The sequence below is a fragment of the Anguilla anguilla genome, chromosome 11 (genome assembly GCF_013347855.1).
Source record: "Anguilla anguilla isolate fAngAng1 chromosome 11, fAngAng1.pri, whole genome shotgun sequence".
Taxonomy (NCBI): Eukaryota; Metazoa; Chordata; class Actinopteri; order Anguilliformes; family Anguillidae; genus Anguilla; species Anguilla anguilla.
Window position 1 is genome coordinate 31,962,063 of NC_049211.1, and position 24,629 is coordinate 31,986,691.

At 42.7% G+C, this 24,629-nt stretch overlaps 1 protein-coding gene across 2 annotated transcripts in view; it reads right to left on the reverse strand.

Annotated features, from left to right (window-relative positions):
- The window catches only part of LOC118207248 (LHFPL tetraspan subfamily member 4 protein-like), a 39,386-nt gene that overhangs the window by 5,671 nt on the left and 9,086 nt on the right, over positions 1–24,629 (reverse strand). The window contains exons 2-3 of one of the 2 annotated variants that reach the window (XM_035380634.1): positions 8,683–8,919; positions 5,197–5,213 (exon numbers count right to left, since the gene is read on the reverse strand). In XM_035380634.1, the coding sequence (XP_035236525.1) occupies positions 5,197–5,213; positions 8,683–8,919 (254 nt within the window). The remainder of the gene's footprint in view (positions 1–5,196; positions 5,214–8,682; positions 8,920–24,629) is intronic. The other variant, XM_035380635.1, reaches the window with a different exon arrangement.

The following is a 24,629-nucleotide window of genomic DNA, read 5'->3' on the forward strand; positions in this document are numbered from 1 at the left end:
CTGCAGTGCCCCCTGGGGTATCAGTTGCATGGGTGGCATGCATAATAATTTGGCAGCCATACCAGACATGCCTGCCGAATTTCATCTGAGTTTTTGAGGATGGGAAAAGGATGTAAATGTAGTGAGAGCCAGAAGAAGAAGAAGAAGAATTCTAGCAAGAACAACAGGGGTCCTACGCACACTTGGTGCTTAGCCCCCTAATAAACAGCCCTTTGCAAAATACATTAAGCGTTGCAGTAAGTGGAAAAAAAGGTGGGCGAAACGAGTGGATTTGAACAGAAAGCTAATAAACACACTGCCATTTTTATTAACTGGAGGCTCAGGCCCTTTATGGATTTTGGCAGGAAGAGGAGCCAGTAATTAAGCTAGTTTATGAGCCGGGCAGGAGGTAGGGTGTGCCCTGTCTGTCCGTGATTGAGTGCGGAGTCGAGCTGCCGCTCTTGTAGCCTTACATAACCGAGGCAGAGCTAGAGCTGCCGCTGTGAGCCGTAGGGGGAGAAAAGCTTATTTTAAGGCCTGTGTAACCAGGTTACATATTGCGGGCACCAAAAAGTAAAAAGAGAATAAGGCAAAGTAACGACGCTGCACGGATAGTAATTACTACCCAATGAAACCGCACTGGGATACATCAAAGGGCAAGAAATGTGTTTGAGCAACGTACTGGGCATTGTGCAGCCTCAGATGTGAAGTTACGCCACAGTGATTATGTTTAATTATTCATTCTCTGCAGGCCTCAATGTGTGCATGTTTAATTAATGAATCCTGTAAGCTCTGCAGCTGCAACAATAGTGTTGGGAACCGGAACGTAGCGTGGGGTTTATTTTGGGCTGAAACAAAAGGAGCCTTTTCTTAAAACCTCTCCGTCGCTTTTGTTCAAGTACTGTAACGAATGTTTACTTGAAGTCAGCGCAATGTCTTTTCTGATATTTTCCTACGTTGGGGCAGGTAGAAGAAAATAAATGCACAGACAAAATGCAGTCATGGGATTCGCTGCTGCGGCCCCTTCTCCTTGACCGCGAAAACAGATCTCAGCTATGGCTTCTGCACTGTCTGTGAGCGAGGATCATCCTTCACAGATCGTCACTGAATTTTGATATGTAACAGTTTGTTAAAATGGATTCTGCTCTGGGGCAGCTGTAACGCAGTGTGGAACGCTTGACCCATTTGCTCACATGAACCACAGACAAATTTGCGCAATTAACCCAAAGTGAACAGTCGAACCGTCAGTAATAGTGAATCTACTGCGATCCACGCATTTTCTGAACTGCTTAGTCCTGGTCAGGGTCACAGAGGGGGCAAAGGGGGTGGGGGGTGGGGTGGGGGTGGGGGGTGGAACCTATCCCAGCATGCAGTGGGCAAGAGGCAGGAATACACCCTGGACAAGTTGCCAATGCATCACAGGGTGGGCCCACACACCATTTACTCACACATTCATACATATGGGCCATTCTGAGTCTCCAGTTAGCCAGTTAGCATATCTGTGGATTGTGGGAGAAAATCAGAGTACCCAATAGAAATCTACGTGGACAAGGAGAGGACATGGTAACTCCACAGAGAAAGGTACTTGGTCAATTCAATTCATGAAGGCTGCTGAATTACAATGTATGGCAATGGTAGCAATTATGGTAGTAGGGGAAATTATGATTGACAAGTGTCATAAAAGCATCAAGGGTTACTATGTGTAGAGGGTATGGACTATTCGTCTTGCACTTAATTTCTCACCCTACAGGCCACACACAGTACTACAGGAGAGCTAGTGACTATTTTACAAACTACAGGCCACAAACAGTACTACAGGGGTTCCAATTACTATTTCAGTAATAGTAAGAGTAGTACACTCTCACTCCCACTGCCCTATCATTAGCTTCAAGTCACTTTTTCCCACAATGCTGTTTTCTGAAAAAATTGTGTAGTTTGTGATTATGTGCAAAATTTCCCCTGAAGTCTATGAATGTTCTGTGGAAGGGGTAGTTGGTGATTCAGAGGAAGAAGCTGAGGTTTTGGGTGGGGAGGGGGGTTGTTGGTGGGTGCAATTACCGTAGGCAGGGTGTATCTGTGTGCCAAGGGGAAAGTAATTAATTTGGAAGGGGTGTCGTTCTGTAGTCAGCGGGGTGGGGCGGGGTGGGGCGGGGCGGGGCGGGGGATCTTTATTGTGCCATTGAGGATGCAATAAAAAATCTGAAGAATTTGCCTGTCTGTGGGGGCTCATGCACCAATGAGCTCCATACACGGATGGATTGCCTGACGCTTCAGAAAGCAGTTTCCTAATACAGCAACAACTATGAGCAAGTGAGGGCTTGTGGGGACCTAGTCCTTACAAGACCAGAACACACAAACAAATATTCACCTTCAAAACTCACTCAGTTTTTTTCTGCTGAGTGATACCAATAAATAAAAATATTCATAAAGCCTTAGATATGACTGAGAGCAAGAGAGAAAACAAACATAACCTTGTAAGATAGTAGCTAGTAACTGTCCATTTGGTTTTTCTTTGTAAATCTAAACTATTTTTATTCCTGCAGCTAAACTGATCTGTGGGTCCCTGCTGACTAAGATGTGTTGACTTTGCAACTGTAAACAGCAGAGATATCTCTTGCACAGCAGAGCAACCCAAGTACACCATCTGCTGTCATCGTCTGTTAGTTCGGACCGAACACATACCATATGGAATTTACAGTCCCGTTGTATAATACGAAAACCTTCTTCATCATCATCAACAATAACAACATTGAATAATACTAACAGTTACTACTAATAATATATTCATCATCAACAACTAATAATAAAATAGCAGTTGTTTGCTTTTTTGGAATTTATTTATGAAGATGCATTTTTAAAAGGGAACAAAATCCTGAAAAAATGGTTTCAAACTCTAACTGTAACAGTAGGAACCGTGGCCAGGGAGTAGAATGGACTGCTTCTATACTGATGACAACACAATGGAGACAGTAGTCAGGGAATAGAATAGAATACCTCTTGACTGATGACAGCACAGTCGAGACAGTAGTCAGGGACTGGAATGGAATACCTCTTGGGCTTTCATGTTTCAGTCACATTATGAGGTTCTAGGGTTCCAAAATTAAGAGCAGCAACAACATGGACTGTGACAACAAGTGTTATGTAACAACTGGGAAAGGATTATCAGATGCTAACTCTAACTAGCACAACCGGATGAGTCATCCTGTAAGATCCTGTACAGTTAATAAATATGCAGCTCTGAAATAAACAGATACGTTCATGAAGCCAAAAAAAAACAACAATGCTGGGATCTCTCAGAGAGGAAGGCATGTATCAGCATATTAATAATTGGCTAATATAGCAATACTCCTGCCAGAGCAGGTGTCAAATTTGGCAAGGAAGATGGGCGACAGAGCCAGAGAAGAGGTCTCCGCATTCCTGCGCGGAACATGCAGCGAAGCGTCGAGACGCCATCTGGAACATTCCCTTTGCCTGTCTCGTTTGCGTCAGGAGGCTCGCCCAGGAACCGACGCTCCTCTCTACGGGCGGCCCAGAATCCTCCTTTTCCCCCGAAACAAATTAGCGAAAGAACCTGAGGCGCAAATGTTTACGGTCAGGCTTCCTGCCCGTTGAGATTGCGTAAAGCCCCCGCAGAGAAAGAGATGAATAGCTGGAATCCTCAGAAGTTCTTACAATTTATTAGATTTCAGACCTGGAAAATAAATTCCAGGCGCAGTTTATACCGAAAGTACTCCTGAGGCTTGTGTCTCTGTGACGTCCGTTCCCTCAACAAAATATATTGCTGCCACAGCTCTTCCTGTCCATTAATTAATAGTGAGAAGTTTGGCTCACACAGATCAGGGGAAAAGACAAATAGTCCAATCTGCAGTTTCCAGAAAGAATGGCTCTGCAGATCAGAGACTGAACTCACCGGTCTGAAACGAATGGCTAAACCTCTTGCTTTAAGGTTCTCCGGGGCTGCTTTTAATTCCGATGCTGATGGTAAAAGACAGGACTGGGAGAAATCTCAATTCTTAGATACACCAGAGCAAATTCCTTATAAACACAGTTACTGCATTGTCTATGCATGCAAATCCACAAAGCAAGGATTACCTCTAAAAATTATCACGCCCAGTAGTGTACTGAGACATTTTTAATTTTATTTTCTGTCTATATTAATCTCAATTTCTCGTCTTCTTATCCTTAAACATCAACTAAAATAAGGAATAGATTAATATTGTTTCAGCATGTGCAAACAGCGAGAACATGAGAATTGTTTATAATACGGTCTAGGGTATTCTTTTTTTAGATTTGTAATTCTTTATTCGTTAATCTTGAAGTTTAGAGTCAGGATCTTTCTGAAACCTGATGGTCACATGCCGCATGACGATCCTGAGAGGGATGGAATAGCTGGACATAGGGAAATGTGGAAAATTTCACCAGCTTTTAATTGTGAAAGAAAGAGAGAGCATATTTAAATGGATCCTGGGGAAAACCATGAACTAAAATAACTAAAAGAATATAGTTGCAAGCAGTGATGTTGGGGCCCAAGCACCAAGAGTGATCTATGGCACATTGGGAGTATTTTGTCATGGACTGCAAACCTAATCCAAATACCATCCATACCAACTTTGGTGCATATTGGATGCAAGGGTACATCTGTAATAATTATTTAGAAAATTGCAATTTTGAAGTGGTGTCAAATGCAAGCTTTGACACCTCAGAAATGTTCCATTCCCAATATTTCCTAATCCGACAGGTTCAAAACAATGAGTACTCTCAACAGCCAATAGAAACTGAGAACTTCAAGGTAGTCAGTTCATGGAATTTTGGGGGAAGCCATGTGTATTGCTGTGTAGCATGTTGTTGTTTAGTGTGACATGTAACATGATGTTGTGTAGTGTGATATTGTGTCGTGAGATGTTTCATGTGAAATGTTTTGCATGAATTCATAGCTGTATGCGCTTTCCTCATCATGATCATGTTTCAATGTTGATCACTGGCTAAATGAGGAAGTGGGAAGAGGTTCCACAAGGGTGACATGCATTGGCATGTCAAGGATCGGACATGTCGAAGGTTTGTGACACGCTACATCTACTATTCACCCAGACAGTGTCTCAGCTAATGCAGCCGTACAGCTACCTCACGGAACCCCACACACCAATGCACTGTACACCAGCACTGTTATACAACAGTCACAGACCACAAGGTACAGACCCACGGTGGCAGCCAACTTACCCTGGATACTGCAAAATCTGTAAAGACAGAATAGAAATTTTGTTTTAGTTTCAGGTGGCAAGATTCACCTAGGTGACCCTTCAGTGGGCTTGGGTTTAGACCCCATGAAACCCTTTGCTTCTCACTTGAAGTTGTCTCATAAAATTCAGATTTCAGAACCAGAGGAAGACATTTTATTACTTCAGAGTGAACAAAAGAAATAATTATCTGATGTCGGGGTCAAACAATTATTGATATTAAAAGGCAAATTTACCAACCTTTGTTCTGTGAAAGCTGAATTTAGAATTCTTCAAACTAAGCAGATGCATTGTGAACACAAAAAAAGCCAAGTAGACTGTTAGCTTGGAGACTTGAATTTTGTATCTGGCTAATGTAAATGCAATTAGAAGCAAAGATAGTGACATCATTACAGATCCTGACAAGGTCTCTTCATGTTTCAAAGATTTCTACGCCAAGTTATATTCTTCTGAGATACGTTTTGACCCATGGTCAAAAAGTTTCTTGGGAAGCTAGATTTACAGAGACTTTCCAAAGAAAAACGCAATAATCTGGATGGACCCTTAAATTTGAAAGAACTGCAATTGGTCATTAAAACTATACAACCAAAGAAATGGGCTGGGATGAGTGAACTACCCCCAGAACTGTTTGTAGCAATGTGGGACTTAGTGGCCCTCTTATTTTGGAATCTTTTAACATTTACATAAAAACAGGGCCAGGATCAAAATGTTTTGCTAATTATGCTGCTGCTGAAGAAGGAGAAGGACCCACTGTCCCAGTTATCGTCCTATTTTATTTATTAATTCATATGTTGAATGGTTAGCTAAAGCATTAGTCAGGCATCACCATAACACCTTATCAGACTGGGCTCATGAGGGGGCATTGTGCTTCTGATGATCTGCAACGTTTATGTCATATAATGACACTCAGCTTCAGTCTTGTGCAGCTTTCTTTAGATGCTGAAAAGGCATTTGACCGCATTGAATGGAACTTATTTAGTCAGTTATGGAAAGATTTGGCTTTGGTTAGACCTTTATCAATACGGTTAACACTGTACATAGTAATCCCACAGCTATCGTCCAAACTGGCTCTATACAGTCCCTCCCCTTTTCACTAGACAGAGGTACGGAGCAAGGTTGCCTGTTATCCCCCTTGTTGTTTTGTTTATCTTTAGAACCCTTATCCCAAGATATACGACAGTGCTCGGAGTTGACACAAATCTGTATTAATGGCATAAAACAACATATTTCATTATTTGCAAACACCATAGTGGTATTTCTGTCTGAGGTGTCAAATGATCTGCCACAAGCTCTGGAGGTTCTCAATCACGATCGAAAAGCTTCTGGTTTTAAAATAAATTGGGGAACATCTATTCTTGTGCCTCATAATGAAAGTGCAAAGATTGTTAACTCCCGTTGCTATGACATGAAGAGTTTATTTGGGATGGCAAGCATCCCACAATTCAACCCTCTGTACTACAGAGACCCTAAGATGTAGGAGGGCTTGCGGTACCCAATTTTCAATTATATTATTTAGCTTTCCAACCTCCAAACCTTAAGTGCTTAGCTGGACCCAGACTCGTCAGTACCATGGAGGAAAATCGAGTCCCCATTAGTCGGCCCCACCCACCAAACAAAATCAATAAGTATTAGAACTGGGAATTAGTATTGCAACTGACCTATTATGTGTCACTCCTTAATAATATGGAAAAAAGCAGACAAGCTAATGGGGATAAATTCTCCTCTTACAAGACATTCACCAATCTGGAATAATACCTTTCTACTTTCAGGGGGGTTAGCCATTTAGCCACCAGGGTGGTCATCTCGAGGGATACAAAGTCTCAATGATATATTAAATATATCATCAAATTTTGATGGTCGTGGGTTCCGCAGTGCAATCAAAATAAAGTTGTAACTACACTCCATGTGTTTTGGGAAAGTGCTATTCTCTCTGCTTTTTGGAAATTCATGGCAGATGTAACTTTCAATGTGACTGGAAGCAAGATTTATCCTTCATCTATGATATTTCTTTTTAATGATGGCACTAGCATAAATCTGTCCCACATCGTAAATTTTTACTGGCACCACTTAGCGCTGCAAAAACAAACAACAACAGTGATTCCAACCTGCTGTACCACTGGCGGGAACATGGTTCTTACATCTTCAGGCATTTTTAAACATTATAAAGATCCACTGCCAAATTGCATGGTGCTGTGTTTTCAACAATTTCTGGATGGTCACGTGTGATTGAATCTGCATGAGATGTGATGATCGATTAATTATGACCTTGGAATGAACACCCCTGTACCATGTACTCTTTGTCGTGTATATTTTTCCTCTGGAACGTCCTTGTTTTTTTTTTTCTTTTCTGTTTTTGTTCAAAAAAGGTTTAGACCCAATCTCCTGCTGTAGGCAGACCTTTAATTAGACTGCTAATTTCGAGGCAGACCCTTGTTCTTCCTTCAGTATAATAACCGGGGAGTATATGGGCTCATTCCTTTGATGCAGATGATTGCAGGTATGGTGATACATCCTCAGGATGATGCACACCCACCTTTTAAAAAGGTTGCTGGGGCACCACATGTACTCAATGGTATAATAATAAACGGATACGAGGAGCAAAATTCAGCAGAGGTGCTTAGGGATATTATTAATCATCTCCACTAAAGGTAAGGCACAAGGTGCACTTCTGTGCTACCAGAGTAACCCCAAAGCTCATATTTCACTACTGTAGTGCAGTTTTATCATGTTCATTATTTTATTAATGATGGAACACCTGAAACAGGTGCCTCTACCTTTTGGCTGAACAGCATTCCATTGGTGGAGGAGGAAACTACAAACTATGAACCGGGGATTTGGAAAGCTTAATAAGACAAAATCAGACATCTGTGTGTGTGTGCATGTGAATGTGTGAGTGTGTGTGTGTGTGTGTGTACTACATCGCAAAACGAAGGAATGACTCACATGGGCATCGCATCTAGGGAACATGATAATGATAATTTTGGGATATTTTTTTACAAAGTAGTTTGAGCTACATTTTGCAAGCTGCATTTCCCTTTAGGGTAGCTTTGCTGTAATTAAACAACTTTCAGTGTGAAGTAATTTATAGTTTGCACAACTGCGTTTTCAGAGCAGTAGTTTCCTCAAAACTGACCTCTACAAGATGCTCACAGAATTAGCTAACTAGCATTGGAATAACTTCCTTGTGTGAAATTCCCATCGCAAAATGACTTTAAGTTGCAGTGAAAAGTTTATTTTTAATCTAGAAAATATGCTTTTTGAAAATGCTACAGTGCAAAGAGCAAGCGAGAATGCATGCGCAACCCAGACATCTCTCAGCACTACAGCAAGAGAACAGAATTACTTTGTTGTCCATTTGTGGAAACGTGCTTAAAATGTGTAGCTTCTGACTCCAATCATTAATAGTGAACAAAAAAATAAAGATTAAACAGTGCAGTAATTTATCTGCTGGGCACCAACAGCCTCTGACCTTTGTTGTCGGCCTTGACCTCGTCGAGGAGGAAGTCGTTCTGCCGGTTCCCGAGGACGAAGGCCAGGAAGGAGAGGATGAGGGCGTCCAGGATGCCGATGATGGCCAGGATGTAGGCCCAGCGCACCGAGCAGTTCCCCAGGGTGTACTTCCCCGTCTCCTCCCCGCACATGTCCCGCACCACCTCAGAGTCCCAGCCGTCCGGGAAGATCATGCACCCCAGGACCAGGCACACCGCTGCCGGGGGCAGGGGATGGGAGGGAGAGGGGTCAGAGAAGGGGGTGGGAGGGGAGAAGGGGAGGAAACTTAGCCAAATGCACAGGTGAGCAGTCATGTTCTAGCATTTATTTTGACCAAACACCTCACCCTATACCAGGGTCTGCTGCAGGAGTGTTTTTAACCCTTTAAGGTGTGAGATTAGAATGTTCTTAACCAAACATTCTAAATGCTGATGTAACAATCATTACTGGCAACTGCCAGCCATGGAGTTCTAAAACATTGCCTTAGAGTTCTGAAAAATACAAAATACATTCCAAAGGGTGAAAAGGGTTAAATCCAATGTTTTTAAAAGCTGTCAAATGTTGCCATCGTCCAAGGTGAGTAGAAAAGCAGCCATTTCTGAATTGAGTGATAGTTTTTATTCTAATCAAAAAGTTGGTCCTTTCAATCTCCCTCTGGGATGTAGATGAGACAGTCAAGCAGGTTGTCCTTGATTAAACATCAATAATGACGGAGAGAGAGGGGGAAAGCTGGGATTGAACAGGACCAGGGAAATTATTGATGGGGAGAAAGATCTGAAGAAAGAGCAATAAGATGAAAGTATAAAGAAAGCAAAGGTATATGATTTAGAGATCACAGAAGACAGGCAGAACTAGAGCAGGCCCTCAGTCTCAAGGGAATTCCTCCTCCCTTCCTATCAGAGTAAGAATCTACAGTAAGCAGCAGACATCTTTTTTTGGAGTACCTTAATTATATAACTTTTATATAACCTTGGCCCAGTTCTGATTTCATAGGCCATATGAATGCAGTTTAAATGCATTTTTATATTAATTTACATTTTTTACAACCTATTTGAATTCAGCAAATCAAAATGTGCATCGCCAAGCACCTTATAATACACACTATGCAAGCCACAAAAAAGACCTTGGTACCGTCAGGAAGCCAGCGGTCCACAGTGCTGCCAGAACAGCATTTTTTGTTGCTAAACAGCAAATTTTCCAACCCTGTCAATTCTTTCTAACATTATTTTTTTTCTCAGAAAGTGCCTAGTAATGATCTAGCGGTGCTCTTGAACAGTTTGAGAACAGAAAAAGTCAATTGATTTTCCCCCACAATGCACCTGTGCCGTTCGCTGCGGTCTGTTCAGCTTGTGAAATTGCGTGCTGTGCACTGTTGTGCTCCGCTGGGACCGGCGCTCTGGGCCTGGGCTGACTGCGTCAGATAGAAGATGCACAGGTGCACAGACACGCAGCGTTCGACATCGCCGCGCACGCAGCGACCTTGCGGTTCTAAACCTGCGCGTTCCAGAGGGCCCCTTAGGAATGGGGGCAGCCGATTTTGTGAGCTGCTGGAGAGCTGCACGTTATGCTTGGCTTGGTTTAACACTCAGACCCAACACTCAGACCCAGGAGTTCAGGTGAGGAGAATTATCTGTGTAATCAGGCTTTAATTTGAGCTGAGCACAAACAAACACCAGCAGACCCTGTGGCTCTCCTGGACCAGGGTAGGGGACCCCAGCAGACCCTGTGGTTCTCTGAAACAGGATTAGTGATCCCCGATCTAGGACCTTCAAGAAAGGGTCACACTTTGAAGTAGAACACAAACATGTGGAGAGTCAAAGTAAAGTACTTTTTGTTGTGGAATATATGGATCAGATTAATGGTAAATGGTAAATGGACTGCATTTATATAGCGCTTTTATCCAAAGCGCTTTACAATTGATGCCTCTCATTCGCCAGAGCAGTTAGGGGTTAGGGGTTAGGTGTCTTGCTCAAGGACACTTCGACATGCCCAGGGCGGGGTTTGAACCGGCAACCCTCCGACTGCCAGACAATCGGTCTTACCTCCTGAGCTATGTCGCCCCTGATTACATGGGTGGGGAGTAGGTCTGTTTCACTAAATAAGACCACAGCCCCCCAACAAACATCAACACTGAAGCCATGGGGATCTGTTAATACTGAAAACATTATTTTTGTTAAACAGCCTGTCCAATAACTTTTTTCTTGCTTTTTCTTGCATCATGCCAAAAATAAAATAAACATGTCCTTAATTCTCTAAAATTGTATGCTAACAATAAATACTCAGATTTCTGCTGCAAAGTATGTCATTTCCAAACACAACGTTTTGATGGTACCAGGTTTTTAACTTGTATCCATACAAGTCTGAGGGTGTAACGTGTGTGAGTCAAAAGGTTTACTGCAAAAACAAACATATCCATCATGGTCTTGTTTGATGGACAATCATTTATGCTGCTCCCCATGAGGAACAGAACTAGGCCATAAATATAAAAAGTGTAATCTATTTCTGCTTTAAATTTACTTGAATTTTTGTATTTGCTGCCACAAGTTAAGTACTCATCGATAGCCAACTTGAAAATAAAGGTTCTGATAGGTGCAGTGCAGTGAAAAAGTACATGCAGGTGCTTTAACTAACCCTCTGTATGTGATCTTTGCTCTCTCTCTCTCTACCTGTGCTCCAACTTAACGAGCGGCTAATTGCCAGATTGGCTTCACCTGCTGGTGGCCCTACAAAAGGACTGCTGCAGCAGGAGAAGCTCTTGTGGAGCAGTTTGTGGCTGGATCCTGTGCATGTTGTAGACTTGTGGCCTTGTTTAGGGATTTCTTTATGTATCGTGTTCGGACAGTGAATGTTCATTTTCTTTTATGTGCAGGTTTTAGGTCAGAGTAGAAAACCTGCAGAAGACTCACCATTTATTTTCATCAGGAGAAAATTACTATTTGTAGCAGATCAGGTTTAGTAGTCTTCTGTAGACCCTGCTTTGGCCTGACCTGTTTTGTCCAGCATCTACAACTGTTTGTAAATTACAGTTTTGGTTTTTTGTTTTTGTGTGTCTTTATAATAAATGTTTATAGTTTGTTTTGCCCTTTTTTTCTTTGGGCAGAAGGGACTTTGTTGCGTTCCATGGCATACTGTCCTTGTTATTGCGTTGTGGGCAGAAGTAGCAGCCCCGTTCCTGATTTCCTGCATTATCACATATATGGCACTCGGAATGGATTCAGATCTTTGGCCAAAATGTAATATTAGAAAAAAAGATAACACAAAGTAAACTCAAAACAGTGGTGAATATTCCATTTTGTGTAAAGATCTGAAAACATGCAGTGTGACAAATATGCAATTACAGAGGAAATCCGGAAGGGGGCAAATAATTTTTCATGGCACTGTAGTTTCTCTAATTAGCTTGAACACCTGCGGTGATACTGTAGAGTTAAGCATATACTGTAAGACTGCCGTCAGCATACAACACCATCTCACAGGCAATATGCCAGAATGATTGAATCTTTCATCCCCATCTTAACTAAAATGATGAGTACAGATCTTTGCTGAATGTAGTTCCTGAATGATTTCAATCTATGCACCTCAAACGTCTGAAATAAGAGCGAAATACACTTCTACTCAAAGTTAAAATTTTTTAATAAAAAGCTATCATCAATCACAGTCATGTTACTAAATCTTGAATTTGACATACCCCACAGTAGGGAGTTAATTCATGTCAACAATGAGCAATTTCAGTTTTGCAATCTGAAAATACAGTTATTAAAAATACAAGTTGTTCTGGGACAAAACAACAGCCTTTCCTAAGTTTTAACACCAAGCAATCTGTCAGTGCTGGGTGAAATTCAGCCTGCCTGTCCTAAAGTCGCAATTTGTACAGTAGCCATGAGGTAGCGCCACAAAGAGTGGGTGACAGACCCAGTGATGTGGGTTATGGGGGAGGAGGGGGAGGTGGGTGCAGGCGTTTATAATTTAATAGCACATGTAATTCCTCTCCCTCCAAGGGCCATTAAAGAGCGAGAGGCTCATTAACCAGACAAATCAGCTCTGTCACACAGACGGGCATTTTACAGATTCTGCTGCGGCTCATGCAATTAAACAATGTGCTGTCTGCATCGCACGTCAGACGCTTACAGTCCGGAACGCATTCCGACGCACTGCAATGCCCAGGTTTGAGTAGGATGGGTGCGCGACTCAGAAGTTGTAGGAAGTTTTTTAATTGGCTGTGTCTTATCACTATCCGCAGTCATTTCCCTTGTATGAAGCAGCTGTCAGAGCTGTATTTTCCACAATTAATGGAGGGCCACAGGACAATTTTCTCTGCAGAGGCTATGCCCCCTACCCCATGGCTGCTCCCTGCCCCTGCTCTAAGTCTGCGTTCTACGTTCTGCCTGCTCGGGTGCTGATTTAAGCCCCAGGTTGAATACTCCCTACATAGCTTATTCTGGAAAGTGGTGATGCTTTAAAGTTTTTTTTCTAAATTTCTAACCCCCCCCCCCCGACTCCTCATTTCTGAACTGGCGCCGAAAAACTTCAAAGACAGTAACGACGGTGGAGCCAACTGAAAGAAATAATTCTGAAAAATGCCGTGCTGCTTGTTCATCAGTAGGGACCCGTTTTAGCCCCCCCCCCCCCCCCCACACCTCTCCCTTTAGCAATTCCCATTGTTCCCCAATGCCCTCTTCTATTTTCCATATTCATATCATATTCATATTCATCATCTGCGCTCATTACCACAACCTCTGCTGTGCGTTCAGGTGAGCGCAGACAAGAGTGTGTTCTGTGAAACACTGATGTCAGCAACTGCTTCTGATCACAGTGCAGTTTTCAAGTCCAGGTCCCAAAGACGAAAACTGAGCAGAACGCTTTGTGTTTTATGTCTGTTTACTTATTTTATTTAACCTTTATATAACCAGGAAAACCTTATTGAGATTTTAAAAATCTCCCTTTCAACAGTGTCCTGGCCAAGACAGGCAGCGTATACCATGTGAATTATAGACAATAAAGATTACAGAACACAAAAAGGTAACAAATTACACGAGGAAAAAGACAATCGCAGTTGTAAAAATAAGAAAGCCATCATTAAAGTACAGGAGCACACAGAGGCAGAGAATTTCCATGCACTTTCAACACCAGCAATACGCTTAATTCTCTCCCAGTCGAAGCACAAAAGATCATGACAGAGTCCTTGTTTCACAAAATGTTTTATGTTACGCTTCATAATGATTTGTGGCTTGGTTTTAGGAAATTTTGTATTTCTAACCGTAGCAATAACACAGTGCTTACTAATGTAATTTGCAGACAGCAGCAGCTGAGTACTTATGAGGAGCATTTGTTAGGATTAAATCGATTAAGAATGAATTTTCAAGACATTTCAAATTAAATCAAGTCGGGCTGTCAACAACCTGGAAACATTTAGCTAGTCACAGTAAGCCTCAAAATCATCAGGCACGGAATGTAACCAGTTCCAAATAAAATATCCAATCATGACAATGTCATTGTAATTTTACAATTGTGCATGCAATTACTTTGTATTTCATTAAAATGCATTTCATAAAAACATTATGCAACATATATACAACATGTTAGACAGCCTTTTTAATGAAGGTTGTGGAACAGGAAATTCATTTTCTTGCAAAGTGGGTCCAGGAAGTTTGGGAAATCCAGATCCATGCAGTGCCACAAGTCTTTATAAATTTATGTCCAAACATTTGGCTCAATCCATCCTTGATCCCACAACCACATTAACTTGCTCTACAATACATTTAGAATTAATAATTTACTTCGCTGCGATCACTCCACTAGCTACCGGTCGCTGCCAGGATCCGGTTTAAAGCCCTGACCCTTGCCTACACTGCTGCCAACAGGACAGCCCCCATCTACTTGCAGGACATGACTTGATTCTATGTGCCTGCTCGACCACTCCGCTCTGCGGCAGCAGGGCGCCTTGTAACCCCTCCCAACCGCCCAAAGGGATCACAGAGCTTCTCCACCCTAGCTCCCCAGTGGTGGAACGAACTCCCCGTCCCTCTCCGAACCTCCCCCTCACTACCTCACTTCCGCCGTGGCCTGAAGACTCATCTCTTCAGACTATACCTAGACTAACCACCACCACGCTGTATATTTCACTCTAAATCTCCCCCCCCCCCTTTTTTTTCATGACACTTGTTACATGTTGCCCCATCCCAGCACTTTTTGGTAATTTGTATTTGTCCTAATACTGTAGCTTATTCTTCTGCCTAGTTGGCTTTGCAGAGGTTAGGTCTGAATAGTGTTCACTGTGTGAACTAAACTGTGTTCTTGGCTAGAGATAGCTGTACAAAATAAGTATTGTACCTTACTGAACCTGTGTTAAGCAGTTGTCTATGACCATGAAATGCACTTTTTGTACGTCGCTTTGGATAAAAGCATCTGCCAAATAAATGTAATGTAATGTAATGTAATGTAATTTGTACAGGAGTCTAGTCCTCCTCATTCAGAACAACTGACATCTTAATGTTTGCGACAGAGGAGGGAAATATCAGTGCCAACATAAAAATAAATATATCTGTAACACAAATGAAACAAAATGTGCATTTATGAAAGGATGGAAAAATCTCCTCTCTGAAATAGACTTGTTTGACCAATTAGCTCAGATCAACAGTGAACTGAGATATCAGGTCAAGGGCAGATATCCCCCCAGTGAATGCTAAAATGTTGCAGGTTCATCAAGCTAAAAGCTAGGTCTCAATTTTGCCCCAAGACTTATGTGTCTGAGGCTGCTATCATAAATCTTTTTTCCTTTTTGTATCTCCCACATTATGATAAAAGACGCTGACTCTCATGCTGATATCATTGGAACTGTCTTCCTGTTTGTATGCCAAACAAACGCGTTGTTCCTTTTGCCTGAATTTAGTCCCGATCAAACAGGTGAATTTAACCTGGGTCAAACAGGTCAAATTTATCTGGGGTCTGATACAATACAATTTGACTCATTTTCTTAATGGATGTATAAAAAGCAATGCCGCTTGCATTTCTGGTTACATTCACAATACATTTTACATTCATATTTGCACTTTTATCTTGAATACATTGAGACATGATCTATGAATCCCAACTAGGATTTGACCTTTCAACCACAGTTCCTTTCTCGACACTGATGCCACTGTGACTTCCATATATGGAGATGTTTGGGGTCCTGGAGTTGGGGCATCTGGGACAGCAAGGCTTATGGGGAGCTTGAATGATGTATAGTCTATTTAAAATGTATGTTTATGGATTTGCTGCCATGGGTTAAGTACTCATTAATAGCCTACCTGAAAATAGAGGCTCAGATTGGTTGTTCCTCTCTAATTAGCGTAGACCCCCTGTGGTAGAGATGCTGTAGAGTTGGCTATAAAAGACTGCTGCCAGTACACAAACACAGGGGGTATGTGCTAATTAGAGAGTAACAACCAATCAGAGCCCCTGTTTCCCTGTGGTGGGGATGCTGTAACATTTCAATCTTTTAGTCTTGTCTTAAATAAAAATGTTGAGCATGGACATTTCTCATTTGTAGTTGGTGCATTATGTAGTTTGAGATCAAAAACAATCAAGTCATTTTGGGAGAGCTCTTAGACTTAGTCTGCTTAAACAAAGTCCTGTTTCGATCAAAAGCAGGACAGACACATTAACATCAAAGGTCCTGCAACAGTGCATTCCAAAATGTACAATAAACAATTTTCCAGCAATGTGAGCTTTTCATTACCACGCTTTTTGTGCAAGTCCCCAAAAATCAGATCAAGAAACAGGTCGTCGATCTTTTTTTTTCTGCACCGTTAAAAAAAAAATAATATATTTTTTATAAAATCATTTCACACAAGCCATTAGCATACTGTCAAACACATTTAAATAGACTCAGTTTAATTTACACTGGGAGCCCTAATGCTTATTCAGGGGAAAATATTTCATGTATTTTTAGCGCAGTGCAAGCAAGCGTGGAAAAATCTGGCTGTGACAGAGCAACATTAGATTTCAGTTGTGTGCTTGTTCTGCTAGATGCAGCAAAGATAGTGTATTCAGGAGAAAGATACCCAGTGCCTGTGAAAGGAATAAAAGAATAAACAAATGGCAGTAATGAGTACATCTGGGGTACTCCTTTATTAGGGGAGCCCTGAGGTCTGGAGAGCTGCTCTTATGAATGATTCAGAGGTGGAGGGAGTCCAGATCTGGCCCTTAGCTCTTTGTCTCTCTGTCCCAATGAAACAGGCATCCATATTCCTGTACATTATCCCCATTAAAAATTTATATTGAGAAAGATAGGACACATAAAAAAACCAAAGAAAACAACTTCTATAATATTAAGCTTGCTTTATTCAGCCCATTACAGGTGAATGTGGTACAGGCCTTTTGGAGACAACAGGGAAATATATAATTTAACCAATCAGCAATGCTTCTGTTTAGTGGTCTGCCATTGAAAGGTAAGGGTTTGTGCAGAACAGCACCGGCCCCTTAGCTCTTGTGTTTAGGAATGATATATTTTACATCAAAAGGAAATTTTAATAATTTTCCACTTCAGAAATGTGGAAAAAGTATATATATTTATCTTGTGGCTTACTGGAAAAAAAAATTCACAGGGTCACATAAACACCCAGAAATGGTAGCTACTCTAGTGGGCATCTAGTGCGCTTACCTAACACTTTAAACGTTGAAAACAGAAATTCGTTAAGCTCTTTAGAATGCTCTGGGCACAAGGAAACTGAGTCACATAAACACGGTAACTACTCTAATGGGCATCGACAGTTGTGTTGTTATCCTGGATGACATCATGATAACGCAGAGACTCCCAGCCCTCTGCGGTTTCCTTCTAAATTTGGAATTTGTCTTTGCAGCCAAAAAGCAACCTGGACATAAATTTTACCTATTCAAAATGAATACATGCATAATGCGTACACACACACACACACACACACACACACACACACGTGTGAGTTTTCAAGATTGGATTTATGTTCTGAATCGTCAGTGTGATCTCCTATGATCAGGCAAACACCCATGAGGCTGTTGGAAACGTTGTGCACGCGCAGTGCTGATTCTGCCCCGTGATGACGCATAACGTACGGTGGTGTAGAGCGCGCGCTGCGCCAGCGTGGACTGAGCAAGAAGCTGCAGCAGGGCGTCGAAACCCGGGATGCCACAGCGCCGACGCGCTCTCCTCCCGACCCACTTCAGGCATTCTGCTGTTTTCTGTTTGGATCAGATGCCTCTACAGGACGCCGTTCACTTTGAGCTCGTCTGGAAAAGCCACCGGAGAGGAAGAGGAGGAGGAGGAGGTGGAGGGAGGGTTACCGTAGCAACTGAGAGTAGTGAAGCTAGGACTGGTCCTGGGGGTCTTTTATTAGAATTAGTACTTCAGTAGAATTAGAGAATTAGGAGAGAGAGAGAGAGAGAGAGAGAGAGCAGCTGGGAAACAGATGGATACACATATTCATGTACAAGTGAGCATGTACACACACACGTACACATGCATTAACTCACACACGTACATACATACACACATGCATAGACACGCAAACAAATGCACGCACACATAGACACATACGCAGGCAAACACACACCCACACGCACATACAAACACACAAATTCTTACGCACCCACACACATGGAGAAACTGATGAGAGAGAGAGTCCTAAATAGGGAAAGGCAGAGAGAGGAGAGAGAGAAAGTAATGAGAGGATTTAGAGAAGATGGTATGACAGAGAGCCAGCAGGGTGCCTCCTTCCCCTATGTGGTAAACGACCTGGTGAGATCCTAATGAGAGCGAGGATAGCTTTTATTCTGCCTCCTTGCTTCCCTCTGCTCCCAGAAGCCATTGCAATGTCTGCGATTCACTCTACCGTGAGTGGCTAAAATACCACTTTGAACCTGCCTCTTTTCCGCTCCCTATCCCTCCTGGAGTTTTCTGCATGCCTGTGCTCAAAAAGCCCAGCGCCAGTGTCCACTGTGCCCAGTACCTCCACAGGGCAACACGCAGTTGATGATCGAACCGCGCAGAGAATAGGAGGGTTCAGGTGGTTAGGGATCCACGTTCATCGCATTCTAGTGACCCTCGCTGGTCGATCGGGCACCCGTGGAACGCATGCAAAAGCTGCATATGAAAGGTCATCCTCCAACTCCTCTCTGTCAAAGCTTAGCTATAGTCTGTGGTGTGAAAAGAAGCATCTGGTGACACACGGTGTTTCTGAGAACCGTGGATGTCACCACTCTTTCGAATCAGCGGCTACAGAAGATTGGCCATTCCAAATTGGGGTAGAAAGTGGAGATCAGCCCCATGTTGGGTGCAAAATAAATAATAAAAAAGACTGGGGTCTTAAAAGAGCCAAATCACCCTGGAAATGTCCTCATAAAGATTATGATGTTTTTTACACCAGTCCAAGTTCTTGCCTTTATCTACCTGCTGTCCCTTTGTTCCTTTTTCTCAGGTACTTTGGAAGGCCCATTCTTTGCTGCGACCTCAAAGACATCACCGATACGATTTTTTTCAGACATTTATTTGGGAATGTTGGAAATGTTGAAACCCTATTCTATGGTATTTATTTTGGCTCTGTGAAACCAAAATGACTGTTTGCTTGATATTTTGAAGTCCTGCTCAGAGAATAAAGGTGTGAATGTGAGATATTAGAGAGTACCCTTTCCTTCTTCTAAGCTTTTCCCCCTTTTTTTCTCCAGTTTGACATGCCCAATCTTGCTCACGCTGCTATAGTTTGAGAAGAGCGTGGACAAGCATGTGCTGTCCTCCAAAGTATATGATGTCATTGCCACTTGTTTTTGACAAGCTATTGCTCACAGAGATTGAAAGGAAGACACTTCAAGCGCAGCTCAACCGGCAGACTTGTGGCTGCCCGATATACCAGCAGGGGTCACTAGTGAGCAATGAGATGCTCTCATCCTAGCTGACTGATACCCTTTCCAGGGTGATGCTAGATTAATTGTGCTGTGCCCTGTGGAGCTTCTGGCCAGACTGTGCAGACTGGGTACTGGCATGGCTGGATATCACACCAGACTGCAGGGCCCGCACATGAAATTGAATAGTAAGTGCCTTAACCGGATAAGCCACCCAGCAACCCTCTTAAATAGTTTTATTGTGACCTTTCATCCTCAAAAAAGCAAACGTTAATTTATAAAAATTTATAAAATGTCTCACTGAAGACCATCCATATGTTGCTTTAACTTTAATTGCTCATCAAAGATAAGTACTGGATGTTGAATCAGTCCAGTCATATCAGTCCATTTGTGTGAGGCATTCCTTCCAATGTAAATGAATTGTAACACTGGAAGCTCTCTTCAATTATTATTTGGTTTATGAGCACTCTAAAAAATACTGTCTCATTGAGTACTTCACTGATTTTGCAAGGGTTTAAAAAGAAAATGTGACAGAATTGAGGAGATTGTTCAAAGTTTAAAGGAACAATGAATAATGTAGATTGCAGTCATCGCTACTGTATGTGTGTGTGTTTGTGTGAGCGCATGTGTGTATGTATGAGAGCGAGAGAGAGAGAGAGCAAGAGAGAGTGAACCCATTGACCAACTGCTAAAGGACACTGACTTGTACCCCTGCTGACCAACACCGCAGGGAACAGCTGTGTTGTGTTTGTAGTGTGTGCGTGCTTGTGTGTGTGTGTGTTTGCAATGTGTGTATGCATGTGCACACGCGTTTTCAGTGTGCTGTATGTGTTTGCAGAGTGGATCTGTGTTTTTAAGAAGTGTGTCCTGGTATGTGGTTGCAGAGCACAAATGTGCGTACATGCATCTGTAGCCTCAAAAAACCTGCGTGCGTGTGTGTGTGTGTGTGTGCGCATACACGCGTGTGCATGTGTGTGACTGCACACCACTGCAAACGAAAGAAATAAAGAAGCTGTCCACTGATGCGATCGGGAAATGAGGTAACTATGGAAATCCGCAGAGCCCTCCATTCAGCTGCATCTGGTGCCGAGGGAATGGGAGGGGGCAGGGCTGAGCTGAGGGAACCAATCACCAACCACGGGGGGGGGGGGGCTGACTACAAATGACTTACATCCCCTCTTTCACAGTATTGCAGCTTACTTTGCTTAAGATGGCCTCCCCCTCTTCCACCAGGGACAACAAGCACCTCGGCTTGAACAAGAGTTTGATTGTCATACACTCTGTATGACAGTGCTCAACACCTGGGAAAATCATATCACTGTACCATCTTTACCAATTAAATAATTTTATCTTTTTTAAATCACAGAAAGTAATGTATTGGGTTAAGGCCATCCCATGGGATTTTGTTTTTAGGTTTTGAGGTGAGGCTGTGTACCTGTGCCATTGTTCTAAATATAATGAAACAGGGTAATACAGCTCCTCTCTGTATGTCAGCCAATGGGCAGCCACTGCACAGAGCACACCACCTCTACTTAGCGAATGGGGAGCCAGCAGTTTCTGATTGGCCAGATTACCTCCAGCCAGAGATGTCTTCTGTACATTAGAAAACATCATTCTCAGACAGCTAGGGATCAGTGTTCACCTGCTGCTCTTAATAAGCAGTTTGGCAGCCACAGCCAAATCTGATTGGTTGAAGCTGCTCTTCCATGCGCCTTCGGCGAGCGAATGCAGTTCTGTCAAAGGGCTCAGCTTTCCCATGCTCTAATGCCTCAATATACAGGCTGAATTAAAAATGGAAGGTTAACAAGACGTATTGCTTGCAGGAGTGGCACAATGACAACTTCTTGTGTATCAAGAGCTCTGGCTGGAAAGCGCCTGTATGCACTGATCCAGGGTCAGGTTGCTGAGAATAGGATTTTTGGGTCGTAAGATAATCTGGGATCAGCGTTGGCAGTTCACCTTTTCCCTGCAGTGTCATTGTTGTTTTCCTTACACCATCATGTTCAGGATTGTGTGATTGGATGAAATGGGCCCAGTGATTTGACTCGCTTACCTGATAGATTAGCTGCTTAGTTTTAGGACAGAGGCCCTGTTTACCGAGCAGAGATTCTGATTGGTGTGCTTCGTTTTTGCAAACACAGGGGGCTGGGATTGGAAAGCTTACAGCGGCCCTGTTACTGGATAGGGCCCGAGAGGACAGCAATATTGGTGAATGCCAATCCGTCATGATAAATACACAAACAGCAAGCTCCACCACCCCCCTCCACCCGATTTGGCACTGACAGCTACTACAGTACCTCCTCAAGCTTCAAGTTCAACTCTGATTGGCAGCCTGCTAAATGGTCATGCCCTGATTAGTTCAAATATAAACAGCATGTTAATTACACAAGAATCATGGGACACCGAGTCATCACATTGTAGGTCCAACAATTGAGGGTTACCAATACCTAATCCTCCTTTTGAGGATGCTTTCAGGGTCATAAAAAAAGCTTAAAATCATAACTGAATAAAATAGCCTTAATATCATAATATATGATTTCTTTCTTTTTATCTTTTGCTGTTAAAAATGATTGATTTGGATGTCACAGGATTTTTACAGATCGATGGTTCATAAACGATTGGTCCTTTTGATGGCACAGGATCTGTTGACCTGAGCGCATGCATGAATACTGATTCCCATCTCAGGATGTTTTTCACAGGTTTATATACCTTTCGCTTTGCGTCAGGGATGAAGGGAAAACCAACTCAAAAAGAGCACATACTGCAGCAGTTTTCCGCCGACATGCATTTTTTCCAGACATGAGAAATATAAATTGAGCCATCTGAGCAACTCCTGTATTTAAAAGTGATGAATCAAAGTGATAAACAGCATAGGAAATCTCAAAGATGCCATAGATGTTAAGGTGTTAAAAAAGCTCAATAAGTGAAATTTACTGCAGAACAGGTACAAGCACCATTTGCTTGCATTTACAACATTTTCTGTAGCAAAGAGAACTCGCTTTTTCACTTTTGTTCTTCAAAAATTAAACCAAGATCTGTTATATACAGTCATCCTATGGTGCTACTGATGATGTCAGGGTGGTATAGTGGTTAGGAAACTGGGGTTTTAACTTCAATTCTAAGCTGGGATGCTACGGTCAAACTTTTGAGCAATGTACTTAACCTGAATTACTTCTGTAAATCAAAATTTACTTTTGACCTGTCCCACTGTGCTTGGTTTGTCTTTCATTTGCATTCAACCCTTGGAACGGAGTGACTGCAAACAGTATGGAGTGATGTGGGCCATTTGTGCACACTCTGCTGACCTTGCAAGCCCTGCTCTCTGGCACTGAATGATCTCACAGAAATGAATTATGGGTTTTTTTTCCTGCTGCAGGGTTCCTGATTTAAGACCTGGCGGCAGGTTCCTTCCGCCACAAGGAATCGAGTACACTGAGAACATGCCTTTAGTCCTTCAGTCTGCTTTCATCTTGTCTGCCACATTCCCTCCTTGTTCCCCTCTCCTTCTATATTACGTGATTGAAATAATCCCACAGAGCGTTCCTGTGCTGTTTGAAATTCTGCTTTGGGAGATGTGAGGAGGACAGCACAGCTCAGAGATCCTGTCAGATCAGTTCACAGAGAGAGAGAGAGAGAGATAGAGGAGGGAGGGGCCACGAAAAGAAGCATAGTATTGCTCAGCTCTACTCTACAGTTTATGTCAATAAATCACACTAGCTGCAGGTAAAGAAGAGACTATTTATGTATCTATAAATTTATGATTCTAGTCTTCTTAAGAAGCAAAATTTATCCAATGAAAAATACATGGTTTTATTTTCTGGAAAGTTGTGCTACTTTTTAAATGCTACAATGTCCATGCTATATTGCTGTGTTGCCAATAAATAGTTGACATAGCAAATAGATTGACTGTGGAGGGCCTGGCTGGCAATTTAATATGAAGGTGAAGTCCAGGAATTAGGGCTGTAAACAGAAGGTTGCCCATACAGTTTCCAGGTAGAGTGCTGTAGAGTTCTACCCCTCATCAAAGTATTTAAACTGAATTGCTTCTGTGAATGTGCGTTTCACGGGTGCTCAATCAATGAAAAGTGCTCATTCAAGGAAAAAGGGAAATAAATATAAGTTTTAGGTGGGGGTAGATTTAGGAACTTACTGCTAATAATAATAATCAGTTAGCCAAAGGTCTATGTTTGACTGTTCATTTTGTCTACCCTCTCCACTTCAGTATTTAGAGGTCAAAACATGCTCACCGACCCACGATGCAGTTCTGCATCAGCATGTGAGCACAAATGAGACGTAGTCCACTTTAAGAACAGCACACAGAATTTAAAAAGTTAAGGATGGAGCAGGAGGGGAGGGGGGCGTTGCCTGTTTAGTGGAAGGCGGGGCTACAGGCCTGAGCCTGCCCGGTTAGCAGCTGTGCGTTCTCCATGGACCCGCTGTGGCCTGGCACACAGAGCGGCAGCATGGCGGGCCCAGATTAAACTATCATCTCCTCTTGGGCTGTGAGCATTAGGCCCGTGTCCAATCCCATTACAGCGTTCCCTCTGAGCGTTTACCACAGGCTCCCCTCTGCCACCACAGAGTAGAGCTGCAGCACCCTCGCTAATAAGAGGAGAGTATACACACACACACACACACACTCCCACAGACACACACACACACACACACCCACTGACACACTGGATCTTTGGGGCTGATTGCTGAAGGTAGGAGTCTCTCAGTTCTCACAGACACAGCAACATGGCAGCCCTGTTGCCTGCCCATCGGCAGATTAAAATCTTTTCAATTGGGAGACACGCTGTAGATTGCAGTGAGCACTTTCCCACATGAAAACATGTACAGCTTGTCCCACACAGGGGTAACGGGGAGGTGTTGTTTAAACAACCCAATCCTGCCTGGCCTGGTTCTACAGTATCAATACTGTAGGTTTCCTGATCATGGGTGACACACAGTTTGGCATCTAGCATCGCCCAGGGAGAGGATGCTTCCAGTCATCTGTGACAACAGAATTTCATTACAAGCCAGTGACCCCCGCTGGTCGTTTGGGTGCCCTGCTTTATGTGCAGCATCTGTTGG